At 43.9% G+C, this 12,004-nt stretch overlaps 1 protein-coding gene across 1 annotated transcript; it reads left to right on the forward strand.

Moving 5' to 3' along the window:
* Positions 1-659: 659 nt before the first annotated feature.
* Positions 660-7,896, forward strand: LOC138975084 (uncharacterized). The gene is made up of 3 exons (XM_070347733.1): positions 660-1,368; positions 3,822-3,956; positions 6,294-7,896. The coding sequence occupies exons 1-3, from the start codon at positions 677-679 to the stop codon at positions 6,406-6,408; spliced, it is 942 nt and encodes a 313-aa protein (XP_070203834.1). The 5' UTR covers positions 660-676; the 3' UTR covers positions 6,409-7,896.
* Positions 7,897-12,004: the final 4,108 nt, after the last annotated feature.

Here is a 12,004-nt window from a genome sequence, read left to right on the forward strand (position 1 = left end):
ACGTGAAGCCGTGGCAAGGATGTCATTCAAAGAAGAGAAGAGAACACAAATCAACAGCGCAAATAGTAGCCGCGGTCAACCCATGGACAAACGCCCAGGACATGAGTACGTCCGCGACCTCCCCAAACCTGCTCCATCTAATGGAGGCCTTCAAGTTATGTTTGGCGAGAAATTGCATTTGGTTGGCTCCGACAAGACTGCAGCGTCCATGGCCTGTGACGTTGCCCAAGCCGACAAAGGTGTGGCGTGTCGACCAACAACTGAAACTACCGTAGTCAAATACGAAGAAACTTACCGTATGCACTTGGAAGATACCCTTTTGAAGCGATACGATAATTCCGGAGCAACATCAAAGGCTGAGTCACCCAAGAGATCAATCGCATCGTCATCGGTCCTCGACCTGCGCCGCAAAACCACGGAGGCTACCAAATGTAAAGCAAAAGCAAACGGTCAAACGCCTTCCAAGACTGAAAACCGCGAAAATCACAAGGCTGAGGTTGTCAGCGGCTACCAGGACGAGAAGAACTCTACTCCAGCATATCACGGAGAACGTTTAGCTGGTCACGAGTCGGTTGAGGTCACTCAGAAGAAGGAACTGTCAGCCATTCGCGAGGAAAGTTCGCGGACTCGAAGAGATCTCTCCCCCATACATTCATATATAAATGTCACTGAAGACATGATTGTGAAACAAACAATCTGCTCAGATGAAGGCATAGACCTACCCGGCATAATCCGCTTCTGCAATGAGGACGCTGAGGACAGCAAATCGCCAGAAGTGCACAGTCACTATGATAACAAACACCATCTTACGGTGGACATGAGACCGACGGAGCGTGATGAGTGTGTCGAACAGAGGCAGAACGACACCGTGATGGACGGTGAAAGAAAGATCAGGGTTGAAGCTTTTAACAACCAGAGGTCGGGATTGACCTGCAAGACATCCTGCGTCAGCAACGTTCCGCAAAAAGGGAAAAGCGCTCGAGGATCTGAAAAGCAATCACCAGGTCTGAAATTAGTAATACCTGGCCCAACGCCTCACCCGCAAGAAAACAGGTGGGAGCATTGCCAGCCAGAACGGAAGAGCCACAGTGCCGGGAAGACACCATGTCTCATTGTATTGGGTATCGACAACGGACGAGCTCATTCATCCGATGATGTCAGTCAGAGATCAAGTGCCATACACATCGAGCACGTTGGCATCTTAAATATGTACAACACCACCAACAACAACAACTCAACCGACAAAAGCCAGAACAGTCAACGGGCAACAAAAGAAACTGGTATTCAGGCTGATCCACCCAAACAGTCACCTGGAGTGTCTACTTCTTGCGAGAATCTCTACGCGGATCACATATACGAAAATCCCAGGTAATTTTTATATCATCATCATCATCACCATCATTATCATCATCATCATCATCATCATCATCATCATCATCATCATCATCATCATCACCATCATCATCATCATCATAATCCAAGAGTACTCTTTTGTGTATTGTGCTTGTATTGAGGCTTTACATTCTGTGACACGGCAACGAAATCTTGAAATCGACAGGAGAAGAGACTCAAGAGACTCAAAATGTTTACTGTCCTCATAAAAACAAGGAAAATTGCCTTACAGTGTCAGGCGATCACAGACATAAAAACATCACATGTATTAAGAATTAAACGATTGCACTTAAAACTAATAACTCTAGCCCGCTTCATATTTGCTGTAAACTTAGAATTAGAATTGCATTAAAACACATGTAACATCCTGAGCGTCTCTCGCAGCACTCACACTTACACACACACACACACACACACACACACACACACACACACACACACACACTCTCTCTCTCTCTCTCTCACTCGCCATCTCTCTCTATCTCAGTTTAACTAAAAACAATAAAATATATTCAGATTGAGTGGGTAATAATGGCACACAGGCATGATTTAAAAGGTCATGGATAGATAACACATGCGCGTGTATCAAGACCAAGAGCATTCTACAAACTCGTACGCACCCGCACACACACTTGTACACAAACACATACATACACACAGTCACACGATCACAACACACAAGCACACACGCACACACACACACACACACACACACACACACACACAGACGCTCACACAGACACAGGCATACATACACACACACACACACACACACACACACACTCACACCAGCGGATCAACATCCGCGCACCCACACATGCACCAAAGTGCCCATCGCTGCGGAGTTGGCGGCAAATCACACAGGCTGCTTCAGGTCGTGGCGTTGAGTAGCCTGACAGCAGAGGGCAAGTAGGAGTCCAGGAACCTGTTAGTGCGGCACTTGAAGGAGCGCAACCTCCTCGATGCTGATCGGGCTGGAGTCTGAGCTGCGAGGACGGGATGGAGAGGGTGAGATGGATCTGACCGGATCTTATTTAGCTTTCTGATGGCTGTCTTCTCGTAGATGGAGTTGATGCTTGGCAGTTCTTCTTTGATGATTCTTTCAGCAGTTCTGATAATTTTCCCCAGCTGATCAACATCCGTCTTCTTTGCGCTCCCAAGGAAGCATACGATGTTGTATAGCGTGACGCTCTGTACTACTGACTGAAAGAACAGTGACATGATTTTTTGGTCCACCCTGAATTTCTTCAGTTTTCTGAGGAAGAAGAGTCTCTGGTTGCCCTTTTTGCAGCAAGCGCGGATGTGTTCAGTCCAGTCCAGTTTATCATCAATTACCATGCCCAGGTACTTATACGACTTAACAGTCTCAACTGGTTGACCCTTGATGGTGATTGGTTGAAGTTCTGGCTTTTCTCTCCTGAAGTCGACAATGAGTTCTTTTGTTTTGGAGACGTTTAGGTCTAGGTAGTTTCTGTCACACCACCCCACAAGCTCATCGACCGCCGCTCTGTATAGGTACTCGTCATTGCGAATCATGCCAGTCAAGGACGAGTCGTCAGCAAACTTGATGAGCAGGTTGCAAGCATCACTGCTCCGACAGTCCGCCGTGTAGAGAGTAAACAGGACAGGAGACAACACACACCCTTGTGGGGCCCCAGTGTTGGTCTTCAGAGTGCTGGAGAACTGCTCACCAACCCTGACTCGCTGTGGTCTTTCCGTAAGGAAGCTGTAGATCCAGCGAATCAGCACTGGATTTACCGACATGGCGAGGAGCTTCTCCATCAACAGGTGGGGCTGGATCGTGTTGAATGCACTAGAGAAGTCTATGAACAGGACTCTGGCGTAGGATTTTGGCCGGTCAAGATGCTCATGCAGCTTGTGTAGTAGAGTCAACACAGCATCATCGGTGCTCCTGTTGCTGCGGTAAGCAAACTGCAGCGGGTCCTGGTGGTCAGCTGTTTGAAGTCGAAGTCTCTGAAGGACGATCTTCTCGGCACACTTGAAGGGTATCGATGTCAGCGCGATTGGTCTGTAGTCGTTCAGTTCTTTGGGACACGACTTCTTCGCGACTGGGACGATGTCAGATGTCTTCCAGATGCGGGGTACGACGTTTTGGTCCAGGGACATCTGGAACAGCTGGGAGAACACTGCGGACAGGGAGTCACCGCAGTGTTTGAGAAGTTTGCCACTGAAGCCATTTATCATGACGTACGTCGGTCAATTTACCACCCTTTTAAGACTCGGTAAAACCCGGGTTTTTGCGAATGTTCAGCTGTCTAAAAAGAGGGGCGGGGGGGTGTAGACATAGATTTACATGACATAATACCTTGGCGTAAGTGAATAATGCTGCCTCTTAGATGTTGAAATCGTCTTCAATTGATGCATTCACTGTACTTAAATTAAAACACGAACATATTACTCTTCGACAGATCACCCGAGGAGCCATATGTTGTCATTCCACCTCCCGTCTTGCCGGCCAGAGGTCCCAAACAATTGGAATGGGCGAAGCTGCACGAAGACCGCAATCGAAAGCGCAAGAAGGGTGTCAACGGCAATGCAATTTGGTAATCATCGTCGTTGTTGTCATCATCTTCATCATAATCATCATCCTCATCTATAAAGTGCACAGTTTACGATTAATCAACACTGAAAATCTTAAACTTGAAAGGGGAAGTGCCGTCCAAACTTGCGTATCTTAATTGCGATTTAATGTTTTGGCCAGCACATGGCATTTTTATAATAAAACTTGATAAGTATGAAGATAAAATGTGGTATTCAAAAAAAATATATTATATATTTGTGGCTAAAAAAAAGAATAACTTCCTGAACAAGGTCAGGCGGTTTTTGGTCGTGTTGCATTGATATATTAAAAACCATTACAGATATCCACATGAAATTGTGCACAATATTTCATTTCACTTCACTTCATTGCAGTTTGCTGTTTTCTTGAATAGAACACAATTTAAAAATGTGTTAAGATTGACTTTTTTATAATCTTATACGGACAAACCCATATTTGTATGCAGATATAATATACTCCAGGTAACATATGCCCTTCCAACTCCGTGCACATGAAAAATGATAACCATCCCGTAATAACTGCAGACGCTGGAGCTGATAAACTGAGTTCTATGTTTTGCGCGCATTTGTTGACCGTTATTTTATTTTCCAGCCACAAATAGACACATTGTAATACTGTGCCAAAATACAGCAATTAATCTACATACTGGCAATTTTTAAATTATCATAATAGTGCCATTATGATAATATAACCATCTCATGAAATCGCAATTAAGGTACGGTACTTCACCCTAAAACGACACTTCCTATGCCATATTTGTAGTGTCTTATTACAAATATTATTATTAGGTGTTAATTGTGTTGAGAGGGTCAGTGTTGAGAGGCCTTGTCAGCTACAACATGAATTTTTCTAATTGAGTTAATAAAGTATTATTGTAGTGTATTCGCTTTTGTACCGTTGTGTTGAGTAATGTTAAATTCGTAGTTTGTTCTTTGCAAAAAGCTTAATTTTTTTTATATGACAACATCGCTAATATGCGAAATTAAGACTGATGAATTGTCTTTTTTTTATTCGGCGCACTCATCATACATTAGCTACATAACTTCATTTCGAATAACTGCTTACATAATTATTCTGAGTCCTTCCCACGAAAACAATTTTGCTAGCGATCTGAGATCTGCCCAGACCTTATACAGGGTGACACGAAAAAAACAGATCCCACCAAAAGTTTAATATTTTCTGAAATAATCAGCCGATTCTTTTATTTTTTCAGGTGAGCCAAGCTGAAATGATGTTCTAACAGCCCACCAAGTTTGAGCTTCAAGATGTCATGGACAACGGAGCATAAGACATTTATAGTCGAGGCCTATTTTCGGTCGAATTCTATCCACGCTGCTCAACTGGAATTCAAAAGACAGTTTGGACGTAGAGACTTTCCTGTTAAATCAGTTATCTATGGATGGAGGGATAAGTTCAGAGACCATGGGACTGTCAATAACCTCAATAGTAAAAACCCTAACAGGGGATCCCACTCTGGTCGACCTAAATCAGCAAGGACACCGAGGAATATTGATTCAGTCAGAGAGTCTGTTGTGCGCAGCCCGAGCAAATCTGTTCGCCGGCGAAAATAGGCCTCGACTATAAATGTCTTATGCTCCGTTGTCCATGACATCTTGAAGCTCAAACTTGGTGGGCTGTTAGAACATCATTTCAGCTTGGCTCACCTGAAAAAATAAAAGAATCGGCTGATTATTTCAGAAAATATTAAACTTTTGGTGGGATCTGTTTTTTTCGTGTCACCCTGTACATGGGACACTTGGACACATACAAAAAATCAATATCCTGACTGCTTCCCATGCAGAGTTTAATTGTTTAAAAAACCACTGATTCATTAACCCCTTGACTGCCTTAGGACGGGTATACCCGTCCTGCACTTGTGCATTATTTCCATGATTAGATACTAAAAACAGATTCTTGGTTGAATTTCCTTTAAAAATAACATAGGTTTTACTTTCCTACCTACTGCCAGTTTGGAGCTAGAATTTTTTGTGAATTATTACACCCCGAACTCCAATATTCCCTGGCAGTCAGGAAGTTTTGATTGGCAGCGAAAGGGTTAAAAGACTCAAACTGTGAACAGATAGCAGTAGAGAAGTTGATGTTTCGCATAGGATCAGCTTGTATCATGTAAACGCCTGGCCAGATCTCAGGATGGTGGACGGTGAGTCCAGTATTCATTGTTTCTGTTTTATTGGCTTAGCCGCTAGACAAAAGTCGGTTATAAAATGCAACAAATTCAAACTCGACTCCTGCATACCAACCCAGGGTACAAGTAGTCGTTTGTTATTAAACAGTACATAATTATACCATTGTTCAACAGCAAACTGGAGGGGACACAACCTGGCCCGGCATACAAGAAGATTGTTCCGTGGATTACATCCAAGCTGAGGGCTGTCCCCTGCTGTATCCGGAGGAAGAAGCTTGCCAATAACTGAGAGGGGTAGTGTTCGTATCACGGAGGTGCCTAAAAACCAAACATCTCCTCTTAGAATCATTTGAACACTGACAATATTGTTGGCGAACTTTCAGTATTTTACAAATTCTTAGAAACAATATATCGCAGGGGTAAAAAACACACAGCCATGTTGCTTGTCAACTGAATGCGCTTTCTTCCAGTTTATTGTTGCTTTTCTGCTTTTACGCGATGACGGCCAAGAATGCTTTACTGAAATCTTGTCTAGCAAAAACAGAAAACAACAAGTCGCGTAAGGCGAAATTACTACATTTAGTCAAGCTGTCGAACTCACAGAATAAAACAGAACGCACTGCAGTTTTTCGCCAAGACCGCATACTCGTAGTTTCGTCAGTCCACCGCTTGTGGCAAAGGCAGTGAAATCGACAAGCCAGAATAGTGCGGTAATGGTCGCGCTGAGCGGGATGATAAGCACGCTTTTCTGTGTACCTCTCTTCGTTTTAACTTTCTGAGCGTGTTTTCAATCCAAACATATCATATCTATATGTTTTGGGAATCAGGAACCGACAAGAAATAAGATGAAATTGTTTTTAAATCGAATTCGGAAATTTTATTTTAATCATAATTTTTATATTTTTAATTTTCAGAGCTTGTTTTTAATCAATATAACATATTTATATGTTTTTGGAATCAGAAAATGATAAAGAATAAGACGAACGTAATTGTGGATCAATCTATAAAAAAATTAATTTTAATTACAATTTTCAGATTTTTAATGACCAAAGTAATTATATGATTTTTAAGCCTCCAAGCTGAAATGCAATACCAAAGTCCGGCCTTCGTCGAAGATTGCTTGGCCAAAATTTCAATCAATTTTATTGAAAAATGAGGGTGTGACAGTGCCGCCTCAACTTTTACAAAAAGCCGGATATGACGTCATCAAAGATATTTATCGAAAAAATGAAAAAAAAACGTCTGGGGATATCATACCCAGGAACTCTCATGTAAAATTTCATAAAGATCGGTCCTGTAGTTTACTCTGAATCGCTCTACACACACACACACAGACACACACACACAGACACGCACACACAGACACACACACACACACCACGACCCTCGTCTCGATTCCCCCTCTATGTTAAAACATTTAGTCAAGTTTTGAATAAATGTAAAAAGGTGTACACATTTACTACCTTGTAAAACGCTAGGAACGAGCGTTTTGAAACAACCTTTATGTTGGCAGGAATCCTTCTTTACATTGAAGTAGGCTTTGTAGAAATAATATTGACAGCTAATACGTTTAATGTTTATCTGTAATACTTATGTGATTTGATCTGAAGTTGCAGTGCGCATTCGGCTTGCAAAGGGAAGTAATAGGTGTAACAGGTAAACAAACAGCCATCTCTAAAACATGAAGTATCATTAATCTTTAAACTGACTTGAAGTCTCTTCGTCGTAGAAAATGATATTTGTTTTACACCATTGCAAAATCTATGTTATCAATGTTTTAAACTACTCACTTATCGCCCCCCCCCCCCCCCCCCGCCCCCGGCGCAAATCAAGAGCACACGATAATCCCAAAGAAATGACACTCCTCTTTCTCTCCCTCTTATTACTTACAGTTATACTCACACACCTGCGCGCGCACACACTCACATACACCTGACACACACGCAATCACTCTCGTGCGCACATACATCACACATAGCCAAGTCATGTATTGATTTGGGCAAATAACGAGGGCAGTTTATTCAAGAGAATACCATCTGACAATGAGAGATATCATTGTGCAGTGATAAGTCCCAAATTAGAGGTACTACTCGTTATTCAGCCCAACTAAAGACAGTATACTAGGTTAGAGGTGGGAGGTTTAGGATTGTTGTGATGTTATACATGAAGGAGTTGCCTGGGCTACATGTGATCTGTAAGATGATCTTTTGTGGCAGCTGGTCTAAGTAGCCTAAGTACGCGTTGCTTTTCCAATCCCCCATCACCTTGACAATTTCCCCCGGCACACCACAACTCAACGCCCACGCGGCACCACCCCGCCGAAAGCTGTGGCTGGAGAAGTTTCTGCGCCTTTGTGATCCCAGATCTCAAAATCTCAAGGAAATATACTCTTAATAAAGACATCTCCATATTCTCAGCCGAGCTATTTGCCTTGCTCATGGCATGCACTTTTATAAATGACCTCCCAGTCACACCGCGTGCGGTAGTTTTCTGCTCTGACTCGCGCTCTTCATTACAAGCTCTGCATCGAAACACATCAAATCGGGCAGAGCTACAAAGAGAAATCCTCTTTATATGTCACCAGTTAATCTCATCCGGCACATCCGTATCATTTCTCTGGGTCCCCTCTCACGTAGGGGTCCGGGGAAATGAACTGGCGGATGTCGCTGCCAAAGAAGCGGCAGAATCTAGCCCAGCTAACACTAACATCGGCTACTCAGTAACCGAGTTCTACAGTAAAATCCGTAAACTCATTCGAAGTCAGTACGTAACATCTCTGTCCTATCAACCCATTGATATGAACGATCTACACCCCGATCTCCCAACAAACCTCCTCACTATCTTCAGACGCCTCCGTGCCGGCGGCTGCCGCTTCCATATCTTTAACAAGTCCTGCCATTGTGGAGAACCCTATTCATTTCAACACATTTTCGCTCCATGCGCTACAAATAGAATTACCTTTAAAACCTTATATGACCATATGCAGCTCCATGGTCTGAGTCCCCAGGATTATCTGCGCAGTAGCAGTTCTCTAGGCTGGTCACACAGCTTGCTGCTGTGCCGACTGGTCAGGGACTCGGACATGGGGCTGTGGGTATAACTAAGCCCAGATTATCACATCAGCGTGTTTCAGTTTGAGGTCGAGTGGCTCCCGCCATCCCTCCTGATTCCAGCGACTACCTTCTAGACAACATATCCTCACCCAAGGCCCACTAGTCGCCAAACTGTACATATTGTTTTTATTACCACGGCCTTCGTGGCTTACATCTTAATCCTTTTATTTGTAAAAAGTTTTGAGATTTATTGTTCGTGTTCCTCTTACTTGCTCATCTATTTGGTTTTATTGGTGATCCTGAAAGGTTCCACTTTTTAACTCGATTTGAAATAAAAAAAAATAATATTACAAGCCCGTTATTCAAGATATAGAATACAGACTTATAATTCTTACCAAGAAACATCTTAACTACTTTTCATTTTAACAAATTCCACAGAGCATTATCAACTCAACCCCACCCCCTGCCCTCCTCTCCTTATTTTTTGTTTCTTTCTTTCCTCTTTTTGAAAGCGGACAAACACTCAAGTCCTTAATGGCTCAAAACCGTAGGACTTTTAATATTAATTTTAACCCCCAGCAACAGCGGTAGTCAAGCGCAGTTTCTTATTAAAGTCTGATCCTTTCATCGGGAAGACCTGCGCCTTGGGGTCCATCGGCCCCAACAAAGGTAACACAGCGGTCACGGCAGACACTGGACACAAGCCGACAAGGGATGGAGTGACATTGCCGGGAGCTTAATTTCAACAGAGCGCTCTTTACGCTGAATCGTTTTGCTCCATTGGAGCGTTATTGACATGCCCGTACCCAGAATAACCACCTGGTCTCTTGTGAGCTGCTTACAAGGATCGAAGTTCCCGTTGTCCTGAAACAAGTTCGATCTCCGGAGAACTCCGAAAAAAAACACCAAACACGCAGCCCAGAACACAATATCTTGCCTACACTCAAGGTCCAGCTGGCTTTTTATTATGTGTAGTAATTCAGGGGTGATTGGGGTTTTCTTATCAGTGGCACACCCCTTGCATTTTTCGATGCCCTTAAGTGTTGTCTGGACGTACCACGAGTCCCTGAATGGGTGCGGCACGCCGCTTTCAAGATGAAGAATGCGAATAATGTTGATGTATTGCTTGATGGAGGACGGTTTCAATCCTCGGGCTAGGTACGCTGCGTATTGCGCAACAGTCTGCTCGTTCACAGGCACTGGCATTATGTCCATCTCCCCACAGAAACGTAAATACGAGGTAAGGTGGATGCGGTAAGTCTTCCTAGTGTTATCAGAAAAGGCACTTGCTCTGTAATCCAACACTTTGCCGTCAGTTGCGCCCCTAATGGGGGCTGCTGGTCTGAAAAACAAGGAACAACAGGGCTTGGTCAGACATATGGTCACACAGGTTGAGTGTCGGGGGGTCTCCCCCGGTGCCAGAATGTCAACAGACGCACTAAGTCTTCGCGCCGTCTGGGCTCATGGAGGCGGGAAATTGTGTCAGCCATGATGTTTACACTACCAGCCACATGTATCGCCGCGATTTTGCAGTTCACTTTTGCACATTCCCACGCCATTTTACGGAGCAGACTGTTCACATACTTATTAGTCGATCTGCCCTTATTAATGATAGCTTTTGCGACAGTACTATCGGTATGAATAATCACTTCTTGTCCGCACCACATCGGAGCCCATCGTGTCACTGCTTGCACCACAGCGCACACTTCTTTATAGTTAATATGTAGCTCCTTTGCTGCCTGCATGTCTTTTTCAAAGATGGTGTACTGCCAGTCACCTTGCCAAAAGGCACCCGCTGCAATATTACATGCATCTACATGAACATGCTGTTTTGCATTGTGAAAATAATATACTGTGCCGTTAAATACATGCATAAAAGAAAGCCACCATTGTACATCCTTATGAAATTCGCCAGATAGTTTCGCTTTGTGTCGCTGCTGCTGAAGGGGTTTAATCGTGTCCAGTATCCGCCGCAGAAAGAATTTTCCTCCTCTGACAGCCTGACAGGCCCAATTAAGGGACCCCGCTATGCTTTGTAGCTGAGTTTTTGTCGCGCGCTTCTTTCCTCGGATCTGGAGGAGTCGCTGCCGCAGTTGCTGCAACTTGTCACTTCCAAGTGACAGGGTGTTGTTTCGCGTGTCGATGTCGACACCGAGAAACGTGATACGTTGAGTAGGCCCCACCACCTTCTTCCAGCTAATGTTGAAACCCAGTTCCCTCAATAATCTAATTAAAGACAGTAACATGTCATTGCACTCTTGTCTGGTAGCTGCTACCAGAAGAAAATCATCAATATACGCTAACACACCTGGCATGCCTTTCCGTGCCATGCATCTGCGAATAGCTTGCGACAGGCGATGGAAGTGTGATGGCCCTACGTTGCTGCCAAAAGGCAGCCGACTGTCAAAGAGATAAGTAGGTTTCTTTTCACCTGTGAAATGCCATTTCAGCCCAGTCATACAATAATCGTCCGGACTGATGCATACTGACTGCAAGTCTACTTTTGCACACCAATACCCTGTCTTCGCTAGGGCGCACGCGTCAGATACGGTTTGAAATTTAGCTGACTCAGGTATAGAATAGTCGTTCATTGCCCTACCTGTGGGTTTGCTAGCGTCATGGATCAACCTGATGCTGCCATCATCCTTGGGAATCGCAGCGATAGCGCTTACCACAGTTGGTTTTCTACTAGCTACAATGTAATAACCTTTTTCTATCTGATCTAATAGCTCTTTTTCCACAGCTTTATGGTGTTCGTTCGATGACCTATGGTTTGTTTGCTCTACGTCTAGTACGCCTGCCCTACTCTCTTCTGTTACACGGAAACCGTTT

The sequence above is a fragment of the Littorina saxatilis genome, linkage group LG9 (assembly GCF_037325665.1).
Source record: "Littorina saxatilis isolate snail1 linkage group LG9, US_GU_Lsax_2.0, whole genome shotgun sequence".
In the NCBI taxonomy this organism is placed as follows: domain Eukaryota; kingdom Metazoa; phylum Mollusca; class Gastropoda; order Littorinimorpha; family Littorinidae; genus Littorina; species Littorina saxatilis.

Bases quoted from the DNA above. Each gene is read 5' to 3' on its own strand.
- LOC138975084 (XM_070347733.1), top strand. From the start codon at position 677: ATGATTGTGAAACAAACAATCTGCTCAGATGAAGGCATAGACCTACCC. The intron at 1,369-3,821 runs GTAATTTTTATA...ACTCTTCGACAG, and splicing joins CACATATACGAAAATCCCAG to ATCACCCGAGGAGCCATATG. The intron at 3,957-6,293 runs GTAATCATCGTC...ATTGTTCAACAG, and splicing joins GTCAACGGCAATGCAATTTG to CAAACTGGAGGGGACACAAC.